Here is a 27,162-nt window from a genome sequence, read left to right as displayed (position 1 = left end):
TGGCGTCCACACTACGTTAAGCTATAACATCATTAGACGTTGAAATTTTGAGGTTTTTAGGGCGTTGGAAAGTAACCAAAGTGCAACATCTCTTCAACATTGGACATTGATGTCTGCCTGTAGTTTGGTTTTGATGTCACCAATTTTAATTTCCAAACAAAATACAATGTCCCACGACGTTGGGGTACAATGTCAATCTGACGTCATGTTGACATTGTCATGTCTGCTGTAGTGCCATCTTGTGGTTTTCTGGACACTAGTTATGTTTTGGTTTGTTCCTGCTTTGTAGTTCATGTGATCACTAATTGTTTCCAGCTGTCTGTCATTGTCTAATTATTGTTGCCTTTATAAGCCTTGTTATGTTGTGTTTAGTTTGCCTTTGGATTTTTGCTGGTTGCTCGTGCATCCTATTCACTCGATTCTGGTTTGTTTTGTCCGGCTCTTATCTGTACCTAGTCTGCTCACTGACTCATCGTTTTGGTTTGTTTGTTTGTTCACTTTGTTTCATGTTATGATCATATTTTTGAATTCCTGTTCTAACTTTGTTTGATACACTTTTGTTTATTGGGTTTTACTTTTGTCTCTGTTCGATTTTTGAACCTGGCCTGTCCCCTTATTTATTATTAAAACTTCTATTGCTGCACTTGGATATCTCTTGTATTTTGTAAGCCCATCGTGACAGACATCTTGTACCTGGTGGCGGGTTAGTGAAAAGGAAGAAATTGGACACCACAGAATCCTAATCAGATCTCACTCATTCTCTTCCTCACTATCCTTCAGTTTAGTGGTTGGTTTACCAAAGGGGAATGAACCGCCAATTACTCTGGTGTATGTTTTATGCCCTTCCAGCAGCAACCCAGCACTGGGAAACCAATCAAATGTGTACCTCACAAATATATGCCCTAGTAGCTGGTCCAGTTTGTCATAAAAAGGGGATTTCTTGTTTTTTACATTTATAATAGGATGACTTCAACAATTTCCATCGGTTATCTCTTTTGTGGTTATCTCTTTTGTGTGTTTTCTACTCTACACTACTTTAGTTTAGACTTTTTAATAACTAATAACCAAATAACTTTTTTATCTTAACTTTGAATAGGACTAAACAGTGTCCTTAAACTTAATTTTGATCTTCATGGTTCATGCTAACTCTGACAGAGATGTTTTTTTAAAGTGATAGTTCACCAAAAATAGGAAACTCTGTCATCATTTACTCAATCTTCACTCTCTTAATCATAGAAGTTACGCTCATCATAAAGAAGAGGAAGGAATATGTTTATCTTAAGTTGGTTAAAGACTGGTGTATTTATATATTAGACGTGTGAAAAACACAGGATACATCTCCAGGCTCGAGGGTCAGCAAAAGCCTCTGAAGGAAAAAATTGCAAATGGACAAAGAAAAAAACACTCACTTACTCACACACACACACCATTTCCTGACTGCACACCACAGCCAGATAGTATAACTGCAGCTGACTCTGCAGATCAGAGCTTGTGAAAGTAATTGAACTAATGTAAATGTGCCTGGTTCGCAAACCTGCCAGTCCTTGCACACATGCAGAGGCTTTTACTCTGATTAACATCTTTGAGGAAGTTGTCAGGAAGTTGTAAGAAAATAGTGACCTGAAACTGAAGGCATTAATAATAATAAAAAATGTTCAGTATGTAGGGCTAATTGTGTTTGTATATATTGAAGCCTTGTTTATTGAAGTCTATAACCAGCTTTAGGGTAATAGCTGTGTTTTGAGGAAGGTATCTGGTGTGTATAAAGTTGGGTAAATCAACTGTAACATGAATTCATATTAAAAAATCCTTATTTCTTATTTGGGTCTTTACTAAAACAGATATATCTAAAATAGATAGATTGGTATTTGTTTAAGGGCTATAAACAGCCAATTCAAATGTTATCACTCGATTGAATGGAAGTTATCAGTGATTATTAACTGATAGATATGGGCCAATAGGGGCCTTTAATCACTTAGGTCTGACAGTATATGTTTTTAAGTCATTGTATTTTTTAAATTTTTTTATTTGCTTGTTTATTTAACAGGGACACTTGACATTGCTATACAAATATAACCAATGTTGCGTACATAGGGCATATAGCATAAAGCTAATTTAAAGCCCTCGTCTATGGTTAAGGCTGATTTATACTTCTGCGTCAAACGCCGGCGTATGCTACAGCGCTGACGCATAGCCCTTCGCCGTGGCCATCGCCGTCACTGACGTGCACCTCTCAAAAAATGTAACTACACGTCGCAACGACGCGTAGCGTAAGCTCTGTGATTGGTCGGCTTGGTATCGCTGACGAGTCTGGGCGGGACCGAGAGCTGCGCGAATGGCGCGAGCGATTGTTTACAAGTGTGGAGTCCTGTGAAGGAGCTCCGGATGGAAAGTTTTGTTTTGTGTTTACCTCATAGTTAAAGTTGTTGCACGTCCGCCGGTTCCTGCCTCAAAATGAGCGAGTTTGAGTCACTTGTACATCCCGGAAGTGTTCAGGAAAAGCAAAAAAGCAGAGAAGAAACTCGACACAGAGGAACATTTACACCTCACTGCCAACTAGCGTTTCGGAAGTGTTAATGCAGACCGACAGAGACAGCGCGCAGAAGTATAAATGCACAGCCACGCGCGTTGCATGCGCCGTGGGTTACGCCGGTCACCTGACGCAGAAGTATAAATCAGGCTTTAGGCTTCACATTAAAAAGATTTAGAAATAAAAGAAACAATCAAGAATAAAACACAAAACAACTAACATGTATAGGGCCGGAGCAAGCTGAACTGCCGCTCTAGGCAAAGGACGATCATGCCGCCCTAAACCCGAAAGTAAAAACGAAAATGACCGGTTATCAAAGTGAAGAACCCTATTCTGCTGCCCTAGGCGCGGGTATAACTGCGGACGCGGGTGGTGTGCGGGAGATGTTCGGATGTCGCCCTCTCTATTCTGCCGCCCTAGGCGCGGATATAACTGTGGACGCAGGTGGTGTGTGAGGTGTTCGGATGCCGCCCTCTCTGCTGCCCTAGGCGCAAGTATAACTGCGGAAGCGGGTAGTGCGGATGGTGTTCGGATGTCACCCACTCTATTCTGCCGCCCTAGGCGCAGATATAACTGTGGAGTGCGGACGCAGGTAATGCGCGAGGTGTTTGGATGCCGCCCTAGGCGCGGGTATAACTGCGGTCGCAGGTGGTGCGGGAGGTGTTCAGATGCCGCCATCTCTATTCTGCCGCCCTAGGCGCAGATATAACTGCGGAGTGCGGACGCAGGTGGTGCGCAAGGTGTTCGGATGCCGCCCTCTCTGCCGCCCTAGGCGCGGGTATAACTGCGGTCGCGGGTGGTGCGGGAGGTGTTCAGATGCCGCCCTCTCTATTCTGCCGCCCAAAGGCGGCCGCCTAGGTTGCCTCTATGGACGCGCCGGCCCTGCATGTACAATATATGCAGAGTCACAAACATAAAATGCAAGTCATTCTGCATATAGAGAAATGTAAATGTGACCAACCTGAAAGAAATATACTTAATGTTCACATTGCTGTAAAGATTTCCACCATTCTTTCAGCTTTACAGAAAACTTGTAACTCATTAAACTAAGTTAATCATGTTCTAGCTTAATTTTATAAGTTAAGCAAGCTGTTTTATGTCAGATTAGAATAATGTAAGTTCAGTGGACTCATAAAGTTAATTTGATTCAGCTTAAAAATTAAAACCAACCAGGGTTTTTACAGTGTCGGCTCAGAATGCTGTTATGATCCTACCATGTGGTTAATCAGCTATAGATCACATGGCTGTGGGCTGAAATTAACGAGAATTATTTATATTTATTAAATTTCCCATTAATTATATTTAATTATTGTCTACGCCTACCCCAATCCTAAACTCAACCATCACAGTAATGTAAAAACAGATCTGGATCTGGAGTTTTTTTATTAGTATAGCTCAGGGGTCACCAATCCTGGTCCTGGAGGGCCGGTGTCCCTGCAGGGTTTAGCTCCATCTTGCCTCAACACACCTGCCTGGATGTTTCAAGTATACCCAGTAAGACCTTGATTAGCTTGTTCAGGTGTGTTTGATTAGGGTTGGAGCTAAAATCTGCAGGACGCCGGCTCTGCAGGAACAAGTTTGGTGACCACTGGTATAGCTGATTAACCATGTGGATGGATGTTAACAGCCTTCTGAGCCTACCAGTAAGGCCCCTACTGCTCATATCTATCAGCTAATAACCACTGATAACCCAATTCAGTCGAGTGATAACATTCGAAGAAGGTGCAGCTAAACTGTTTTCTAACCCTTTGACACTAGTTTGAGCAGATGATTACCGTCACTTAATGATCAGAGCGTACTTTTCCAGTACAATTTCAGTGGCCCATGTTTAACTGTCATTTTCAATGCCTTATCAATATCTTCATATCAATAAATATTTTGATTGACAGTGACAGTTCACATGATTTCTTTACAATAAAGCCATATCGGTGGCTCTGTGGCTCTGTGGTTAGCACTGTTGCTTCACAGCAAGAAGGTCGTCGGTTTGAGTCCCGACTGGGCCAGTTGGCGTTTCTGAGTGGAGTTTGCATGTTCTCCCTGTGTTCGCGTGGGTGTGCTCCGGTTTGCCCCACAGTCCAAAGACATGCACTTTAGGTGAATTGGGTAAATAAAAATTGGCCATATGCGAGACTGTATGGGTGTTTCCCAGTGCTGTGTTGCCTTTAAGCCTGTGATTATTATAAGTGACAAATCTCAGCATAATTGTACATCAGAGATTGACATCTATAGGAATAATGGTGACCTGTATCATTAAATATGTACTTATTATTGCACAGAGAAACAAACACTTGCACTAATACATTCATTGATTACTGGTGACCCTATAGAGGGTTTACAAAAAATAATTAGAAAACAGACATTCTTTAATCATTTAACTTATGTTTTATTGTTCATAATGAATACATTGAGAAATAACAATTATATTGATGTCAAAAAAGGGCCATCAGGTGTTTAAAAAGAGAATGCCTGGGTTACAAATGGTTAATCAAACCAAAAACCAAACCAACTCAACAAGTCCAAACTGATAAATGAAATATAGCTGGTCAGTCAGTCTGACTATCAACAGCTAAATATTAGCCTAATTTTATAACATAAGTTTTGGCAAAACTACAGAACAAGCCAACATCTAATAAAACAAATCAACATCACTTAACAGCAGCACTCTTTGTTTCAGAAGTGTTTCTGTTTCTCATTTGTTTAAGCTTATCGAGCCCCTCCTGTTTCCCCAGTGTTGCTCAGCCGTGTGCTTGGTCCGTGGTCTTGGCTCGGGTTTTGTATGGCATAAGCACAGCAGAGAGAATGAATCGCTGGCAGGCTCGTGCTGTGCTCGTCCTGGCGACTGTACAAGTGAGCTGGAAATGCATAACATGGTGCGAGGCGTCTTTTGCCCCAATTGATCACGTGTAAATTCTGACATGAGATGAGGAGAAATTAAAAGATATCTCCACCTTGAGAGACAGACAGTTGCTGCATCAGAATTATATCCACCTTTGTTTTCTAATAACAGTGCTGTCATATATAATATCTAATAGGTTGGTGAATTAGTAAATCTTGAATAAATGATTTAGTCAGTGAGTGAAAAAATGTATCAAATGAATCAATAAATTCGTCAGTTGGTGAATGAATGAATAAACAATCGAATGAATCATTAAGAGAGCAATAGAACGAAAGAATAAGACACTGAATTAATCATTCAGTGAGTGAATGAAGGAATAAGTGACTGTAAGAATCATTCAGTTATTGAAATAATGAATGAATATATGACTGAAGGAATGATTCAGTGAGTGAATGATTTAATGAGTGTCCGAATGAATGATTCAGTGAGTAAAAAAAAGAACAGATAACTGATTTAACTGACCAATGATTGATAAAATCAGTGAAAATGTGATTGATGAAATGATTCAGAGAGTAAATGATTTATTATTGAATGTCTGAATGAATCATTCAGGGAGTGAATGAATGAACAAGTAGGTAATTTAATGAATAAGATTTAATGAATCAGAATTAATGAATCAGAATGAAAGAATCATTCCGTAAGAAAAAGAAAAAACAAATATTATTAAATATAAAGAGGTTATTAAATGAATTGGTCATACTTTTTATTTACACACTTCTTATTCTCATTCATACAAACTGATGGTATTAATGAAACTCAATAAAAGCATTTTAACTCTATTTTATACAGACTTCATTTAGTGCTGGATTACAGTTTTCCTCAGTGGCTTTGGTGCATTTCTCACAACACTATTTACATTTGCACAACAGTTAATGCATTTTTCAAAACAATTAGTACAAACTGCAAGTTTATGACCTGCAAAAGTGTGTCACTTGCTTAAAATGGATAGCTCATTCCTATAAGTATTTATGTCAATGAAAGTGTCAGTGTCATCAAGATGAAAAGTCCTGACACCATTGTTTATGAACAAGATAGACTCAAGATAGACTCAGCTAATGAAATGAGTAGTTTTATATACCATGACTATTCAGCATTCACAAGTTTAGTTCATGTTGACTGACATGACATAAGCAAATGATAATGTTCGATTCGATTCCATTCACCTTTATTTGTATATCGCTTTTACAATGTAAACTGTGTCAAAGCAGCTTCACATAAAAGATCATGGTAAATTGAAATAGTGTAGTTCAGCTCACTAAACAGTTATGTTTAGCTCAGTTCAGTGTCGTTTAATAATCACTACTGAGAGTCCAAACACTGAAGAGCAAATCCATCGATGCGCAGCTCTACAGATCCCAACCATGGAATCTAGTGGCGACAGCGGCGAGTGGAAAAAAAAAAACTTCACCAATTGGTGAAAGTGAAGAGAAAAAAAACCTCGAGAGAACTAGACTCAGATGAGTATGACCATTTCTCCATTGGCCAAACTTCTTGTGCAGTGCTGCAGTCTAAGCACTGGGGGCTGGAAGCTGGGCCTCAGCGAAGACTCGTCTGTCCCTTGAGCATCATAAGAATCAGTCTCAAGCTCTCCACTCCACCATGACTATCACAGCAGCTGCTCAGGATACGGCCTGGTCCAGGATATGGAAACCTTGGGATCTTCTCGTCGCTGGTCTTGGATTGAATCAGTGGCACTGCGTGGTCTGAGGGCCTCGGGATGAGCATCCCCAGGTGGAAATAGAGAATAAAGAGAATAATTAGCGTAGCTTCTGTTCATACTGTATATAAATGAGATTAAGAAACCTGCCCGTGACGTCACTGGGGATTCCCACTATATAACGCTGACAGCAATGGCGTCTCTCTCTCTCTCATTCTACCTTGAAGTCTCTCGCCCTCCCTCAGCTTGGTGGTGGCTTGTGCTCAGGCGGTCTGGCTGGCGGTGCTCCGCAAGTCGATCACTCATCCGGATGCCGCTCCATTTAGTGTTTTGTTCCTGCTAATCTTTTTGATTCTTAGTTTGTAATGTGTTAACTAGTTTGTTTATTTTGATACTTTGTTTTGTAGCAGGTAGGGGTTTATTTTTCATAGTCACATTTTGTTATTTATTTAGTTTAGCGAAGGTAAGCAGTGGCCCGGAAGACTCACCTATTTTTATTCCTTTCACGGGAGTTAGGTAAGATCTGTCCGTTTAAAGCAGTATAGTCAGAGACCTGTTTACCTTAGCTGCCCTACCTGTCTACTTGATTTTTGTTAATGTTTTGTCTTTTGAAAACTTATGATTTATGGAAAAATAAAACGTATCGACGGAACGTCAATTTAACCATTGAACGTCTGTGTCTTCCATATGTTCGGCTCAAACCTTGATTGTTATTGTTATTCGAGCCAGTTTTGAGTTTGGGCCGTAACAAGCACCTTCATGTATCATATCACTAAGTGATGCACTAAGTGTATGCTTCACAAAAAAGATAGGTCTTTAATCTAGTTTTGAATTGGGAGAGTGTGTCTGAGCCTTGGATATTCTTTGGAAGGCTATTCCAGAGTTTAGGAGCCATAGATGAGAAAGCTCGACCTCCTTTACTATTTTGCTATTCTAGGTACTACCAGAAGCAATGAGTTTTAAGATCTTAAAGAGCGAGTTGGATTGTAGCGAAACAGAAGGTTGGTTAAATAAACAGGAGCTAGATTATTTAAAGCTTTATAGGTAAGAAGCAATATTTTAAATTCAATACAAAACATAACAGTCAGCCAGTGTAGGGAGGATCAAATTAGGGTGAAATGATCGTATTTTCTAGACCTGGTAAGAACTCTGGCAGCTGCATTTTGTACTAGCTGAAGTTTGTAAATAGAGGATGCTGGGCAGCCAGCAAACAGAACATTACAGTTGTCTAGCCTAGAAGTCATAAAAGCATGGACTAGCTTTTTTGCATCTAAGATGGATAGCATACTTAATAATTTAGCGATATTTCTGAGATGAAAGAAAGCAGTTTTTGTGCCTTGGGATATGTGATTTTCAAAAGTTAAATTGCTGTCTAATATGACACCCAGATCTTTTTTGGTAGAGCTAACGCTAACTTTGTATCCCTCCAATTGTAGGTCAACTTGTGGGATCTGCTGTGTACAGGATTTAGGCCCAATAGGTAATAATTCTGTTTTGTCTGAGTTTAAGAGAAGAAAATTGTTGGTCATCCAGTCTTTAACATCTTTAATGCAATCAGTTAGCTTAGACAGTTCAGACGTCTCATCAGGTTTAGTTGAAATATATAATTGAGTATCATCTGCATAGCAGTGAAAGCTGATCCCATGTCTTCTAATAATGCCTCCCAGGGGTAGCATGTATATTGTAAACAGCAAAGGGCCTAAACTGATCCTGTAGGCACCCCATACTTTACTGGGCTGACTTGTGAAGGCTGTCCATTAATATTCACAAACTGGTAACAGTCAGCTAGGTATGACTTAAGCCATTGTAGAGCCTGTCCCTGGACACCTGTAGACTTTAGGCGATTTATGAGGATATTGTAGTCAATGGTGTCAAATGCGGCACTAAGATCGAGTAAAACTAATAGCAAGATGCACTCTTGGTCAGCAGCTAAGAGTAAATTGTTGGTTATTTTCACTAATGCGGTTTCTGTACTGTGATGAGATACTTTGATAATGTTATAAAACAGCAGAGAGTTGTACAAAAGCAATTATTGCATGTCCTAAAGCATTTGCAATTAATTTGAAGGAATGAGAAACTGCTACTATGATGTGCACAAATGACTAATTGTTTTGAGAAATGCATTAAGTGTTGTGCCAATGTAAATAGTGTTATGAGAAATGCAACAAAGCCACTGAAAAAAATTGTAATATAACATAAAAAAATCAATTTACATCTCCTTTTCTGTTAAGCAATGTATCAACACTCCCTTATTCCAACTGACATTCGCAATTTCTTTTACTAGAAACTTTGAAAATCAGAAAGAAAATGAACCAGCCAGCAATTGAAAAAACTGAATGAGTCAGTGAGCAAGTAAATGAGGGTTTCAAAAGATTACGTAAATCAAAATATGACTTATTGGATGAATGAATAAATGAATTATAGAATGAATAGGTGAGTGAGTGAACTGATGGATAGTAGAGCGTTTGAATAATTGCGAGAGTCCATATTTGAGTGCCAGTCTCAGATAAATAGACATCCCCCTCCTCGTCGCTGGTGTGTGGCCAACTCTCCTTGATACAGTCCAGTATTCACCGCTAACATAACTAATCCTTTCATTAAATCAAGCCTCCCACTAACCCATAAAGAGCTAATTGTGTGGTGAGTCAGCTCACACACACTCTCGCACAAGCACTCGCACATATTCAGAGATTCCTACGTGTCTTTACACTCTTTTCATACCTTGTATCTTTTAACACCACAGCCTTCCCACTCGCTAACACAGTGTTCCTGTGTGTGCCCTTGATCACAGATGCACATGTGTTTGTGACCGGGTGCATATGTATTTTTTTTGCATGTGTGTACGTCTATGAATGCAGTGCCTCTAGAGTGTGTTTGCTCAGACTTACAGTGCGGCTGTTCTTCCCCCTGTGTGACTTGTCAGGCGTGTTCCCATTAGACTGCTTTTAACACACATCTCCGATTTTCACACATCAGTGACAGCACTGTTCTCTGGCTATGGGGGCATCCCAGAATGCTTTGCTTGGCTGCATGGGTCCTGAATTTATACCTTTCGGTCACTTTAAAACAAACACAGGGTGTTTGTAAACTAGATAGACTCACTTGAACCCTGTGCCCTCACCTCATCATAATGCAATACCTAAAAAATCTCTTTGCCTGCTTAATGGCATGATAGGGCAGCATGGTGGCGGAGTGGGTAGAGCAATTGCCTCACATCAAGCAGGTTGCTGGTTCGAGCCCTGGCAGGGTCAGTTTGTGTTTTTGCGTGGAGTTTGCATGTTCTCCCCATGTTCACATGGGTTTGCTCTGGGTGCTCCGGTTTCCCCTACAAGTCCAAAGACATGCGCTATAAGTGAGTTGAATAAGCTAAACTGGCCGTAGTGTTTGAGTGTGAATGAGGGTGTTTATGGGTGTTTCCCAGTATTGTGTTGCGGCCTGAAGGGCAAACGCTGCATAAAATATATGATGGACAAGTTGGCGGTTCATTCCGCTGTGGCGTCCCCTGATGAGTAAAGGGACTGAGCCAAAAAGAAATGAAGAAGTGAATAATGGCATGATAATGCTAAGCTAAACTGGAGCTGTGTGAATTTTTCTCAGTCATGTGTAGCAATCGCATGCATTTATAACAAACTGCTTAACTATGACTCGGTTGCACTCCCCATCGTCACAATATTGAAAAATGAACAGGCCTGAATTGGGACTGGATTTGGGAAAGTATCCAGGTGATGTGTAAGAATCCTGCCCATCAACTTACAGTATACACCAGAGATCACCACATTTTTTCCTGGAGGTCCGGTGTCCTGCAGATTTTAGCTCCAACCCTAATCAAATACACCTGACCAAGCTAATCAAGGTCTTACTAGGTATTGAAACACCCAGGCAGGTGTGTTGAGGCAAGTTGGAGCTAAACCCTGCAGGGCAACGGACCTCCAGGAACGAGACTGGTGACCCCTGGTGTACACTATAAACTGATCCACACTCACTGAAGGCTTATGCAACTCCGTATGTGCTTCACCAAATGGAGTGATTTCCTACCACTTTTTATACATTGTGTAATTCAAACTCTGTGGGGACATTTAAGCATATGTTTTTTGAATGTCCACCTTATCATTTTCAGATAAGGTCTTTCAAACTATCTCAGAATTGTGTGATATGTTTATTTCTAAATACCCCATTATCTGTTTATCGAGTGATTATGATCAAACTTAAACACTTTCCAACGTAGGATCCCACATAGCAAAATTTCTCTGGCCCAGCTCTGGCCCACACAATCAGGTTTTGCTTGGCCCACATGCTGCAGTGAATTACGGTACATGACTGGACCAAATCTGGCTTCCAGACAAGGGCCAAACACGGACCATATCTGGGCCAAGTCTCTGCCAAGTTAATAACTCATAACTGGGCCTGAACTGGGCCAGATAGGTTGGTGTGTCACGATTGCAATGAAATTGATAAACCCATGGAGTGATGCGCTTTAGGCACATGGGCACGCTTTTTCTCAAAGTGACCTGATTGGTAGAATTTTTTTTTCTTTACTCAAAAATGATTTTAGTGTATTTTTAATGTGGGTCAAGACTGGCCAAACTCGCATGGCCCACTTATCAAAATTTTAAATCTGGGCCAAATACTACGTTTTTCATCTGGCCCAAATCTTGTGTGCCGCCTTAAAGACGGTGCCACCTCTGCCAAACCCGGGCCATGTTTGGCCCACATGCTTCATGCCAGTGCCGGATGAATGCCTGCTGTGCAAGCTTTATGCCAAATCTGGGCCAGAATTCTTTGCTACTAGTGATATTTCATACTGCACTAACTGCAGCCAAGAATGTTAGATTTAAAATAAGGCATGAACAAGCATTTCCAGCGGACTAAATGTGGCTCATTGAACTAAGAAATATTGCACTGTTGGAACATTCTACAGCAAGAATTAACAGAGCTAAAGTCCAAACAATCAAAGCATGGTCTGATTTAATTTAGAAAATGTCCTATATTATAACTATATAACCTAAAGCATGCTGAAAGATAAATAATATTATATTGGAAGTGGATAAAGCTCACTTCTCACCCCTGAGCTTTTTTTTTTTTTTGTGTATAGTTATTTCTTTTCCATTTAATGCAAACCCTGGCTTGTATATAGTTGTTCCTAGCTATGTATGCTGGCTTTGTTCTGCAATAAATAAATAATCACAAAAAAAGAATTGATGTGCTGATTATCATATAAGGGGTGACACAGTGGCGCAGTGGATAGCGCTGTCGCCTCACAGCAAGAAGGTCACTGGTTCAAGTCGTAGCTGGGTCAGTTGGCATTTCTGTGTGAAGTTTGCCTGTTCTTCCCGTGTTCGCATGGGTTTCCTCCACGTGCTTCGGTTTCCCCCATAGGTCAAAGACATGCACTATAGGTGATTTGTGAAGACTAAATTGTCCATAGTGTATGTGTGTGAATGGGTGTGTATGGGTGTTCCCCAGTGATGGTTTGCAGCTGGAAGGGCATGCGCTGCATTCCGCTGTGGCGACCTTAGATTAATAAAGAAAAGAAAAGAAAATAAATGAATTATCATATAGGAGACCTTTTTTCCACCTACGAATCTGATCCTACAGAATGTAATCAATTTATTTCTCTTTTCTCCACCTTTTTCTAAAGATATCTGTCTGGATCCGAAGCAACAAATGATGAAACATGAAGAGAACTTATAGAGACCACCTAAAAAGCTCTTTTGGAAACAACCCCTTGGTCTTTTCAACAACATTGGACCGTTACACAAAGTTAAAAGGAACGAATGACAAATGAACAGCCTCCAAACTCCCCTTTATGGACCGCTGCCACGGACGTCTAATGGCTAAACCTTCCATGAATGGTTTTCTCTTTTGAGTCACTGGGAGCTCTGTAAAATGGAGGATCCATTCCAGACATTTTCTCAAGGGTCTGTCACGCTACCTCTGAGAAGAATGAGCAATTTTCACCAGATGGAGATACGCGCATGTTGCTACTGAACTGGCCCAATGGTTCATTTGTCTGGACGGAGAGCTAGAAGAGGAGGAAGTGGCCGTAACTTGACCCATGACAAAGTATGTGGATGAAGAGCCAGGCTGGAGTTTAAAGAGCCGGGGAAATGCGAATCGACAGTAAAGTTTCGAACAAAACTCGCTTTGTGGTGTGCACCTGGGAAATATGAGACTTTAGTCGACAGACACAACACAAACAGTTCATCTTCTTTTTAATCAAAGACGTACACTGGTGACTTCAGCCGTGGGTGGCCTGCTATTTGACCTTGTTTTGATGGTACAAAGAGATGCCTCTACATTACTGAACTGCGTCTTCCTACCTGTCTTGTTGCGGTTGCCAGTTGTGATGCTGCGCAGGGGTCTGCTGGCCTGGCTCTCGCGTCTGGGTGTATTGTTAGTGGTGGTTTGCTGTTGTCTTTCCCTCCTTTATGTCATCACATGCAGCCCCCATGCTGATGATCCCATGGCCGGGCAACCCCTGCCCAGGGCTGGAGGTATGGCGGCTTTGGCAGGAGGTCCAAGCAGGCCAGGTGGGGTGGGAGGTGCCCCTATTGGCCCTGCAGGACGGGAAGGGTTCCAGGCTCTGCTACAAGAGCGAGAAGAGCAGCATAGGCAGCATATAGCCAGCTTGAAGAAACAAATAGCTCAACTCAAAGAAGCTCTCCAGGAAAGGAGCGAACAGCTTAAGGGCATGCAGGACTCTTTGGAGAAGTCGACTGGGAAGGGCATGGGGGGAGACGTGGCTGAAGACCGCAGTCATAGTGACCTGCAACAGTTTCTACGCAGCCAGCTGAGCAGGGCAGAGGTGCACACTGGTGTGCGACTTCCCAGTGAGTATGCAGTGGTGCCTTTTGAGAGCTTCACCTTACAGCGCGTCTACCAGCTGGAAATGGGGCTGACTCGTCATCCCGAGGAGAAGCCGGTGAGGAAGGACCGCAGGGACGAGCTGGGAGAGGTGGTGGAGAGCGCACTGCATGCCCTCAATGCACCAAACCATGGTAGAGAAAAAACAAAAGCCAGTAAAGTCTACACGCCATCAGACTTTATAGAAGGTAAGAGTAACGGTTGTGCAGTTAACATGTGGGTGATTCTAGGATTGAGGGTACATTTTACATCTCATAGATATACTTATAATTTTTTCAACAAGTATATCCATTTATCTCTAAAATAACGTTTGTGTATTTAAGGATATTTTGCTTTAAAAATACTAACTTAAAAACTAGCACTATAAACTTCCACCTGAATCATACGTTCAGCTTCAGTTATCAAGAAATAATCATTTTAAGTTATTTAATGTTTACTCAACTAAGTTAAATAAAGATTTGCATGAAGTATCGGTTTTCTGTATTATTCGATACATTAATTTCAGTTTGTGTTGTTCGGGTCAACTCTGTTACATCTGTTATAAAAAAAGTCATAGCAATCCCTAAAGCACTGATATTTAGCATGTGAATTCCGCCAAGGGATGTCACTTCTTATGGCTGGAAACTCTGGAAGACATTGTGGAATGTCATTCATTTGGACAAAATGTTTAGGATACCTCGATAGTAGATTAATTGAATGTCGACTCTGTTACTGAGATATTTCAGTGGATTCTCATTCTTTTTGAAAAAGTAAAATAAAAACAAATAACATTTCTGTTTAGGACATGCCATGTGGCATCTGGTTTGAGGTTAGCATCTTGAGCTAAAGCACAAAATAGTGTTTGTGGTTTAAAAAATGAATAATAAGTTAAACAACAGTTAGTAACATAATCAAATGTTTCATATTAAGAATATTGCATTACTTTACATTATTAATTGATTCAGTTTACTGTAAATCTGTACTGTAAGTAAACCCCTTACAAATCTATCTTTTACATTCATATTTTTAATAGGAAGCTATACAATATTACATTCGTGCATATACCACAGGAAAACTTGCCAAGTCTCTGGACCATTGACAAATCCTAGATTTTAGTTTAACACTAGTCTGACATATTTCCAGAAAGTCTCTCAAAAGGATCTCTGAAGCAAGAGTTGCATGTTATGTTGTGATTCTTGTACCCTCAGAGCCAAATCAATACAAAGCAAAACAACAGAGCATCCTGTAGCAGCATGCTAACACGCTAAAGCCAGGATATCCTGAGATGACACCAGGAAATGAGCACAGCTGTATCGTGTTCAGAGCATTGTCATCGATGCCATTTCCTCCAGAGAGAAAGCAACACATCTCACTCACTGTTTGTGTTTATAGACTTTACAGGACATAAATAATTCATGTTGCTATGCGTCTTGTTTAGCACTTGAAAATGAGATGTTAGAAATGAGCTATGATGAAATGCGCATGTTCAAACTTTCAAGATAAATGCAATTACACTGATAGCTGTGCAGGAAACATGAGATGATACATGAACTAAACTCTTCCTGCTTAAAAGGCCAGCTTAGCTTTTTTCAGTTGTTTGGTGTATCTTTAAAAAGAAGTTCATTCCTTGTCAATTGGAATCTTCTCTGAGCTCTTTATCAGCTGTATAATTGAATAGGCCTACTCTGCTTCACACACCAACAATAGAGAGCTTGTGAAGAATTTAAAGAGAGCCAAGGCCAGGTCTTAGCCAGAGGCCCACTCTTACAACTCAGTGTCCAGACACAATGTCAATTTACCCAGCCGTCTTGTTAACACTGAGCAAGACTGAATAATGTTGGACATTCTAAAAATATTTGGTCTAAAGAAAAAACCTTGACCATTAGGCCTGGAACGATGCTTCAGCAAACAGTAATGTTTACAGAAAGCATATCTCTACTCTACACACAAAATAACTCTCTCACCCGGTCCCTCAAGGAATACATGCTGCTCTTGCATTATCCTGTGTCCGTTATCTCTGTTGGCTAACTGTACATAGTGCTCCTTTAACTGGAGCCATTTTGTGGTGACACAATCTGATTTGGAGATGGAAAGCGATACCAGCTAATGCCAAAAGTGCAGTTTTACCCAGAGCTAATGTTACCAATGTTCGGTAACTCACATGATCTTGTTGCGCAGAGAATTCCTGCATCTTATTTAACGTAGCTGTTCTGTGAGTGAGGTGGAGTAGACCCTGCGGGTCGCACTTTGATGTGTTTGCTGTTAGTAGCTTGTATTGATTCAAATGGCTTCCCTAATGGCCCTGCTTTTCCCATAAATGCATTTTATGTGTGGAATGGAGGCAAGAAGGACTGGACATCTTAATTATTCCTGCTTTCTTACAGAACACCCTAGCAACCACTTTCTTTTTTTAATTGAATATCTGAGCAACATGCCAAACACTACTCAGAGCACCATAGCAACATGCATATTGCTGTCATAAACACCCCTTATGGCACCCTAGCAACAACATGGCAACCACCCAAAATGCCCTAGAAATAGCAAAGCAACGTGTTAAATATCACTCATTTTTTTACAAACATCTATTAACACCCTAGCAACCACAAAGCAGCCACCCACAATACCCTGGAAACTGCATAATTGGAATACAATGCAATTGTGTATCATTGCCCTAACCTATCACAGCTCAAAACAACACCGTAACAACCACCCAAATGCATGTCATGACCTTAGCAACCACTCTCAAAACTTTTTAGCAACAACTTCAACAATTTGAACACATTTGAAACTGCATATCACTGCCCTAGCAACTATCAACAACAACCTAGAAACTGCATACCCAGGAAACATTTGAAATTGCATATCATCGTCCAATAGCAACTATCCACAACAACCTAGCAACTGCATAATCGGAAAACATTTGAAACTGTATATCATTGCCCTAGCAACTATCAACAACAGCCTAGAAACTGCATTATCAGAACACATTTGAAACTGTATATCATAGTCCTAGCAACTATCAACAACAGCCTAGAAACTGCATTATCAGAACACATTTGAAACTGTATATCATAGTCCTAGCAACTATCAACAACAACCTAGCAACTGCATACTCGGGACACATTTGAAATTGCATATCATTGTCCAATAGCAACTATCCACAACAACCTAGCAACTGCATAATCGGAAAACATTTGAAACTGCATATCACTGCCCTAGCAACTATCAACAACAACATCGAAACTGCATTATCAGAACACATTTGAAACCGTATATCATAGTCCTAGCAACTATCAACAACAACCTAGCAACTGTATACTCAGGAAACATTTGAAATTGCATATCATTGCCCTATAGCAACTGTCCACAACAACCTAGCAACTGCATAATCGGAAGACATTTAAAACTGCATATCATTGCCCTAGCAACTATCAACAACAACCTAGCAACTGCATAATCGGAAGACATTTAAAACTGCATATTATTGCCCTAGCAACTATCCTCAACTACCTAGCAACTGCATAATCGGAACACATTTGAAATTGCATATCATTGCCCTCGCAACTATTCTCAACAACCTTGCAACTGCATAATCAGGACACATTTGAAACTGCATATCATTGCACCAACAACCTCCCACAACAGCATAGCACCAGCATAACAACACCCTAGCAACCACCTACAGCATCCTGGAAACTGCATAACCAGAATGCATTAGCAACTGCAAATCACTACCCTAGCACCCATCCCTATCACGTTAGCAACCACATAGCAACAATCCATAACAATCTAGAAGTTTAACATATTAGAAACTCTATATATGACTGCCATAGCAACCACTCTCAACACTGTGGAGACTGCTAAGCAACAACCCAGAAAGTAAAATCAATACCCTGTGAAACTACATTAGAAACTGCATATTACTGTCCTAGCATCCACTTACATCACCCTGGCAACTGCACAGCATACACTAAAACACAATATAAACACCCTAGCAACCAAACAGCAACAATCCACAAGAAGAACTAGGGACTGTATATCATTGCCATAGCAACCATCCATATCACCCGAGCAACGCTATAGCAACAGTCCACAATACCCTAGAAACTGCATAACACATACGAATCTGTAAATAACTGCCATAGCAACCTCCCACAACACTGTAGAGACTGCTAAGCAGCAACCTAAAAACTAAATAAAACCACACACAATACCCTGTGAAACTGCATATCACTGTCCTAGCAACCACTTACATCACCCTGGCAACTACACAGCATCCACCAAAAACACTGCATGAACAAAACATGTTAGCAGCTGCACATCATTGCCCTTGCAACCAGACATAACAAACTGCATAGCATCACTCTAGCTACCTCCTATGTCATCCTGGAAACAGCATAACCAGAAGGTATTGGCAACTGCAATTCACTGCCCTAGCAATGATCCTCATTAGCAACCACACTATCCTAGCTACTGTTTACATTACCCTGGCAACTGCACAGCATCCACCAAATCACTCTGGAAACTGAATAATGAAAACATGTTAGCAACTGCACATCATTGCCCTAGGCACCCAACATAAATATATACACTAGATATCGCATAGGGACCCTGAGCATGTGTCAATAGCGCCGCCACATTGGTACAGTGCTCCCAGGACAAATGTCATTCAACCGCACTAGTCAAGACAGTGTTATTACGTGAAGATGCGGGACTTTAGCGCTGTCTACGGGTGTAGTAACGAGCAAACAAAGAAAACAAAGCACAAAGGCAGAACTTTTCATAGGTAATATTATGTTTTTTTTTCTGTTTTTGTATGTTCTGAACTTTTGTGCTAATCAGGTAACGTTATTGATGATAACAGTCACTTACTGCATTCACCATACGGCAAAGCAGCTCCAACTCGCACTAAACACTCGGCTTATGCTAGTTTTGTTGAATAAAATCAGCAAACAATGCAAAAGAAATATGACAACGAGATGCTGCGCTGCCAGAAACGTGTATTATTGCTGGCTAACGTTAGTGAAAGAGTTGTTCGGGGGATTCATTCACAAACGAATCGCTCCCTCCGTCAGTATGAGAAGTGAAAGCAGGAGAGGAGCTGTGTTTCAGGACACGATTAGATCAAATTTAAAAGGGAGGGTGGATAGTACATTTCCATACACACAAACACAAGCTTTTTGTCAGGAATGCCCGTGCGGTCACTGATCCATCAATGTAGAAAAGTGATGTAAAATTATAATTTTCATAATTAGAAAAAAAATTACATACTAACATCCAGGAAAACTCCCGATCACAGATATATGTGTATATCTCTGGATTTGCATGGCCACAGTCCTCCACTGTACCTTGGTCCCGCATTCATTTCAAAGGAGCGCTACCCTGTAGCAAGATGGTGGCGCTATTGACGCATTCCGTCCAATAGACTACAATAGGCCAGGCGACATCTAATGTATATATCTATGGGCACCCAACATAACATCACCTAGCAACCACTTACAGCATCCTGGAAACAGCATAACGCATTAGAACGCATCAACTCCATTTCACTGCCCTAGCAACCATCAACATCGCCCTAGCATCCACAATCCACAAGAACTAGAAAGTGTAAAACATATAAAAACTGTATTTCATTAAAATAGCAACCAACCACAACACCCTAGCAACCACTTTAAAGTTTTAAAAACAACTTAGAATGTCATATCAACTTTCCCACAAATTTATTTCAAATTAGATGCACATACCTCCCAGTGTAGATCATGACATAGTGTTCCCACTCTCTGCTACTAAAACTAATGAAGTATGAAGCTGTGAAGTATGATCTGAATGGGGATGTTTTGCGCAAAGCTTGTAAGTGTGAGTGTGTGTTTCTCGATAACAAAACTCATTGTGCCTTTAATGGCACTATGTAAAACATGAATATGGGACCTAAACAGTCTGCAGTTGATGTTTTATAGTTCAGATCTCTCTGGCTTTATTTGTATCAATTGGAGAAGCGTGAAAGTACAGAGTGTAAATCCAAGCATGACCACCTTCCAGATGCTTTTATTATAAGGGATGTTACCCAAACCTCAGACGGGCTGGTGCCTCTGCCATCTCAACATCTGTCCAAATGATTCTTCGGAAAGCCCTTATCATGACTCCACATCTTTAGATTCTGGATCTTTGATGAGAAATATGAGGCTTTTCAGTGCAATCTTTTGTTCGAGAGAGAAATCTGATGTCTTTCTGTTTCGTTTCAAGTCTCTTTGCTGTCGAGAAACAGCCGAAAGCCCCTTTTGTGCATTATAAATGGTCATATTTTGGTTTTGGGGGTCTCCAACAACAAGAACACTTTTATTGTCTTATAATATGGTCACCATGGAATTATAAGGTTTTATCTGCGTTCTGAATGATTTTGAGATTTTGAGCTTCAAAGTTTTTGCATTCCATGTAGCAAACACTGTGTGTGTAACAGTTCTGTTTCATGCATTAACATGACAGAGCCTACAGACCCTAAATTGGGGTAAACAGGGGTAATGCAAGTAGATCCTTCTGATTCTAAAAAGTCATTTCCCACTTGGAATTCTAAGGTTCTGTCTGGCAGATCATTAACTGAAGAATTACTTTTCAAGAAATACAATCAGTCTGCTTATTAATTTAATAAAAAAATAAATGTTGTAACAATATGGTAATGTTTGAGAAACTTCTTTTTTTTTTTTTTTTTTTGCTTTCTATAACATTTAATTGACGTTTTAGGATGAATATGTTTTCTTGTTCAAATTAAGAACACAAGGCTGTGCTAAATATTTTGTCCAGTGCAGCTGTTATTTAATGTAATTAACATAATTATGCACTTCATATAAATTATTGAATTATATTTATTGAATTACATGCCCCATGAATTCGTTTTTTAAATAATTAATCAATTTTATTAGTAAATTAATTAATTTTATGCATTGTCATGCTAAATTTAAAGAATTTAAACTTTAAAAGAAAACAGACAATGAGCAAATGAGTCTAATAAACACTGAAAAATGTTTTACTGTCTATATATACACACAAATAAACATATATTTCACATTTAATATATTAGATTTTTTTAATAACTGTTTCTTTTTCAACAATGTAAACGGTAGCATTTCATCTCAATGTGTAATGTGTATTTATATAGCGCATATTATTGTGTATGGCCCTACACCCAAAGCGCTTTACAATCATGAGGGGGGTCTCTCCACACCACCACCAGTGAGCAGCATCCACTTAGATGATGCGATGGCTGCCACAGGACAGCGGCGCCAGTGCGCTCACCACCAGCTATTAATGGAGTGGAGAGACAGTGATAGAGTCAATTTGGTGGATGGGGGTGATTGGGAGGCCATGATCGTAAGGGCCGATAGAGGGATTTTGGCCAGGACACCGGGGTTACACCCCTGCTCTTTCACGAGAAGTGATGGGATTTTTAATGACCACAGAGAGTCAGGACCTCGGTTTAACATCTCATCCGAAAGACGGCGCTCACTAACAGTGTAGTGTCCCCTTCACTTTTATGCTGTGTTCACACCAGACGCGGAACGCGCGGATAAATCGCGCTATTTGCGTGTAAACATTTGAGTTTACTCGCTTCATACGCGCGTCAAACCCCGCTTCATTCGCGTGTCAAATTCACATCAGAACAGACGCGGATTCGCGTGATGGGAAGGGCTTCTGTCTGCCCGAAGACTCTAGCTTCATAGCTAAATGGCTAACATGGATTTTATGACGAAAATAACAGTGTTTACGTGCTTTATGAAGACTGACAAACAGCGTCGATACGTTTAGGGTCGTGTCTGAGTCCACTACATACTTTCAGAGGTGTATCCAGCTCTGTGAGCTCATAAACTTCTCCAGACACTGAATCTGGATCACGGAGGCTTTCAGCGGTGCTTCTGACTGAGCCAAGCCCAGTTTGATGAACTGTTGTCGTTGAAGGCTAGAGGATTTTCCTCGGAACACCGACAACAGGTTCTACGTCACAATCACGCCCCCACAAGAGCAAGCTTCTGATTGGTTAACGCTGTGCAAATGTACGCTGAAGTTCAGATTCTCGAAATCGAGAGATTTGCGCGAAACGCTCGTTAAGCGCGTCATATGCGCAAAAACACTCAATTTGCCCCGGGCCATTCTGGATGTCTGTTCACACGTTTGCATTGACTTAACATGTAAATCACTTGCGCTTGACACGCGTTCTGCATCTGGTGTGAACGCAGCATTACAGGGGCATTAGGACTCAAGCATACCACAGGTTGAGCGCCCCCTGCAGGCCTCACTAACACCACTTCCAACCGCAACCTAGTTTTTCCCATGTGGTCTCCCATCCAGTTACTGACCAGGCTCAGCCCTGCTTAGCTTCAGTGAGTAACCGGTCTTGAGCTGCATGGAGAAATGGCTGTGGCAATGTCAAAGAGTGCTTCTAAATCATCATATCTTTTCAGTTTAGGTTTCTGCAAAATTTTAAGTGGTATGGCATTATTTAATGTGTTTTTTTTTTCTTTTCTCGTCTTTCCTGCTGTCAATGCAGCAGTTCAGCAAAATGACGAAGCGATTGTGTGTGGATTCAAAATGCAGATTGGTTCACAGAAAGAACCTTATAGAGCCCAGCTTGAGTTCGCCTTTGTTGACAAAACTTTTTTTGTTTGGTTTTTAATAAAAAATTCCTAAATAGTAAACAACTTATACAAAAACATCACATAATGTAAATGAGTAGTCATTTAATAAGATTATGTCAATAACTCAATTTTGACAAAAATATCTGATTGAGGGCGAAGCAGTGGCGCAGTAGGTAGTGCTGTCACCTCACACCAAGAAGGTCGCTGGGTCGTTGGTTCGAGCCTCGGCTCAGTTGGCGTTTCTGTTTGGAGTTTGCATGTTCTCCCTGCCTTCATCTGGGTTTCCTCCGGGTGCTCCGGTCTCCCCCACAGTCCAAAGACAAGTGGTACAGGTGAATTGGGTTGGCTAAATTGTCCATAGTGTGTGTGTGTGAATGTGTGTGTGGATGTTTCCCAGAGATGGGCTGTGGCTAGAAGGGCATCCGCTGCGTAAAAACTTGCTGGACAAGTTGGCGGTTCATTCCACTGTGGCGACCCCGAATTAATAAAGGAACTAAGCCAACAAGAAAATAAATGAATGAATAAATCTCTGATTAAACCTTATAATTCTAAAGTGACGATATGCATTTTTTTAACTAATTATCCTAACGACTCCCATATAATTTGTTCAGCGATTCATTTGTGATTACAAGGGATTACAAACTGCGCGAAGTGATTACAACTTATAACATACAATTAAATACATATTTTGGAAACTACAGAAAATGAGGCAAAAATTTTAATCACACTTATGTAAGCTGAGAAAATATTATATACTTTTCCTTCTATGCTAATGAAGGACTACTGAGACATTCCAAGCATGGGATGGGTCCTCCTGGTGAGGCAGAGTTCCTCAGAGCTCCAATACACATCTCTGCCATTTGCTTAGAGTAACCATGTGCTTTTCACCATACACAATTCATCTACTTGTGTTCTTCCTTCAGATAACTTTGTCATGTTTGGTGTCATTTGACAGTTTATGATTTCAGTGTTGTAGTGATGAAATCAACAGAGACATTGATTAATTGTATTTCAATCTACAATATATTTGCTGAGTCATGATCTGAGGAGAGTATGTTAATGTTCTTCTTCCCCACTTTATCTCCTCAACTTTGTTCTAATGTTTATCTGGTTTTGGGTGTTGGTTTTCACTCATGTTTGACAATGCTTTGCTCAGGGTATAATAGGCAAAGGTAACTGTTGATCGGGGAGAATGTCTTTTACTCTGCATCTCCCGCACATCAGTGCGTAGCCTCATATGCTAACATGAACTTGAAAGGTGAAACTGCGTTTGTTGCTCAGCAGTGCATATGTTACAGCTAATTTTTTTATACAGTACGTTAGTTTGTTACTACTGTCTGTATATTTAAACATGTAACTTAATAAACAACTTTGCCTGCTTTAAGACATAGAGATTCTTTTTCTTTATCAATAATGATAACAACTTTAATGGAGTCAGATTAATTACAATGGAGTCAGATAAATAATGAATTTAAACAACGCCATCCTTTAACTGCTTTCTGCTTCCGATTATTGGTTCAGAATAGCAGCGTAAGCTTCAAGCCTTGCACTTACTTGTTGTGATCCGGAGGAAGAAGAAACTGGTCCATATGAACTGTAACAGTTACTGACAAAGTCCCTGACAAAGTCCCATACTTAATAGTCTTTACTGCTTCTTCTATTAATAGCAAACGGCCGACAAATTCTGCATTGCAGTTTAAGTTAAGTTATCAAAACATCAGAAAAAAGACAGGAACAAACACAGCACATGGTTAAAAAAGAAAAAGGCTGTACTGTGGTATTGTTGTGAAAATTAACTTTATCCCTTAATTCCCTGCAGCTGAATCTCTATCTGTCAGTGATCGTCATTTTCGTGTCTTGATCACTGCCATGATCCCCTGTGCTCGGCTAGTGTCTGAAGGGAAAGGTGTGTTCACGTTTTACCGGATGCGGCTCTTTATATTTGGTGATGTACTGTATTAACATCGACGTGTTCAGGCAAAAGATACGAACCCAACTCGAATCATTTATTCCACTCTGAGTCGACTATTTCGTTAAAGAATCAATAGTTTTAAACACATGGTGATTTACATATGGTAGATTTAAACTTTAGCTGGATGTTTTCATTCACTCAGTGCTGTTACACTCTGCATTGAAGCTTGTTTTCAAAAACCACTTAATAGTTTGTTTTTATTTAAAAATTAGCTCATTTTATGTGGTCTTAATGAGTTTTAATTTGCTTGTATATTCCAATAGGAAAAAATATGGCAATAGTAAGTGTTATCCAAAGTTGTTGAATGCTTGTTTCTGATTAGCTGATGCACATGCTAAGTTGTGCAGTTATTTTCAGGGTAGCACATAGCTGAAATAGTTCCAAGCAGGTTTTGACTATTAGTTTTATATTTTATATTTCTTGCTAATTCTAGTGTTTTTGCAGCCTACAACAGGAAAAGAACCAAACCTGACAAAAAAAACAAGCTACTATGACAAACAATAGAGCACACATAAGAAACATTTCCTGTTTTTTATACCAAAATATGCTTTTTAATTCAAAGAAAGAATGTCTTTTTTTTCCCCTGCTGTATCTCCCATTCAAATGCACAAATTTTGCTCAAAAACAGATCCATTTATATGCACAGAAACATGCACGGCTTCATAAAGCAGATGTCTGTGTTTTATTATGCTGCCAAATAAATGCCTGAGGTGTCGATTTGAGCTGAGGGCATGAAAGCATTCTTTATATGAAGAAATCAATCGGCTACATAATAAATCAGTGAGCCTGTTGGTAACATAACTGTCTTTTGTAATTATTGTATAACCTGCTTACTGTACATGCACAGTCGTTTTTTTCTACAGTACTATTTGAACTGTAAAAGATCCTTTTCACATTTCCATGTTTCTCTGAAGCAGAAGTCATCGTAGCTGGGTAAACTAAGAGAGCTGTGCATAGCAGAGTATCACAATGTGATTTGGTCAAATAAGAAAGGGAAAAAAAACCCATCAAAGTGTTTTCATGACATTCAACAAATGTTTAAATATTCAGCTTGTTGGAATATCTATCTCTATTCCATGCGTGTTCAAGAGAAAAGGTCAGGAGAGGTTTTTCTTCAATGTCAAAAATCGTAACAATTTATTGGATACAAATGAATAATTCGATGACAGAGCTCTGGGTTACATTACCCCAATGCAATACAAGAATTACATTCAAGAGGTTCGCAACTAACATACATTTCCTGACTTCAGCATATATACACCACCGATCTTAACAGGTGGAGTTTTGGTGTAACGTCACTTGTCAGTCATTGTTCAGTCCTCCATTGACCGCACCTTCGACATACTTCCTCTTTTTCTATGAATTCTCAGCCCAACAACAAAGTATACATCTTTCTGTGTTCAGTTTTAACACCTCTCTTCAGACAGGAAGTTTCTGCAGAGCTGAATTTAATTTTGGACCCGCATCTATCTACTTCTGCAAAAATGTTAATTAGTATGCACAGCACTCACACACAACATTAGAAATTCAGTTAATATATGACCCTTACATGACCAATACAAATAATTGTTTGATTAAAAGAAAAGAGACAAAAAATAATAAAAAATGGTTCCTATTATTCAATAAGCTAGAAGACAAAACAATGTCAAATGTACTGTCCTGCCCATAGACACTTCATTAAAACACCTCACATAAGCAGTACCTAGTTTTTTGGTAACTTGATGCAAAGATCAAATATAATACAAAGTAAATGTTTAAAAGTGTACAAATATTTTAATTAAAAATCTAAATTTGTTAGGATTTAAGACGCTGATGACCATTAAAAACATCATCACTGTCTTTTGAAAAGTCTATTGCTTAGAGGAACGTAAAAAATTTTCACTATTTACAGGAGAAGCCTGTGATTTTATGGAAATCTGAATCCAGAATATCTGTGTTTTGTCTCACAAGCTGTGTTAAAATCCCCAACCAAATTACCTTTTGTTTTTTGGCAAACACCGAGGTCATGTGGTTATTTAATTGCTGTCCAAATCCACTTCTGAATTTCTAATGTACATCAATTTAAAAACTTGTTTTGTAAAGCCTTTTGGCCTCTGAAATGCACCATATGGTTGCACTTTGTGGCATCTTGTGCATTACTTTGCTGGACAGTTTGTGTCCGTATACTTTGTTCATCAATAGCACCTTTCACTCAGTGATACCAGTAAATATCCAGAACATTTCCGGACTTTATCTTTAAATTTAAAAAAGCGCTGTTCACACAGGCAGGGACGTTCCAGAATTTTTCCAGAAAAGACACACATCCATTCCAAAATACAGGTAAATTCATTAACCATAAATGGCCTCTAAACAGCTACGCTTATATTTGAAAACATAATAGGGATCTTTAATTGATGGTTTCACTTTTATTTAAAGATTTAGCATTCATGCAGCTGCTTTTGTCCCAGAGATATCCAAAGGCAGAAGCATGAACCGCAGCTAAATGTTTGCAAGCTTGACTACATTACAAATTCTGTGGATGGATAAGTATTGTGAACAACTTCAATTTAAACATAACATTGACCCCTTTCGCATGTCGAGATGTACGTATGTTTGTCGGTGCTAGCAGCCCGGAAGCACGAGCGCCACGCAGCTGAA

General features: G+C 39.9%; 2 protein-coding genes across 7 annotated transcripts in view; both read left to right on the top strand.

The window, feature by feature from the left end:
• Window positions 1-27,162, top strand: part of LOC147841961 (uncharacterized) — a 280,011-nt gene that overhangs the window by 35,090 nt on the left and 217,759 nt on the right. The gene's annotated exons all lie outside the window — the stretch shown is intronic.
• The window catches only part of csgalnact1a (chondroitin sulfate N-acetylgalactosaminyltransferase 1a), a 91,683-nt gene that overhangs the window by 16,855 nt on the left and 47,666 nt on the right, over window positions 1-27,162 (top strand). For all 5 annotated transcript variants that reach the window (XR_015500763.1, XR_015500762.1, XM_087270128.1 and 2 more), the window contains exon 2: window positions 12,722-14,135. Coding sequence is in view for 3 of the 5 variants with exons in the window: in XM_087270128.1 (XP_087126254.1) it covers window positions 13,358-14,135 (778 nt within the window). In the remaining 2 variants the exon portion in view is untranslated. The remainder of the gene's footprint in view (window positions 1-12,721; window positions 14,136-27,162) is intronic.

The sequence above is a fragment of the Danio rerio genome, chromosome 10 (genome assembly GCF_052040795.2).
Source record: "Danio rerio strain M-AB ecotype USA chromosome 10, GRCz13ab, whole genome shotgun sequence".
NCBI lineage: Eukaryota > Metazoa > Chordata > Actinopteri > Cypriniformes > Danionidae > Danio > Danio rerio.
This window is presented reverse-complemented; position numbering and strand designations above follow the sequence as displayed.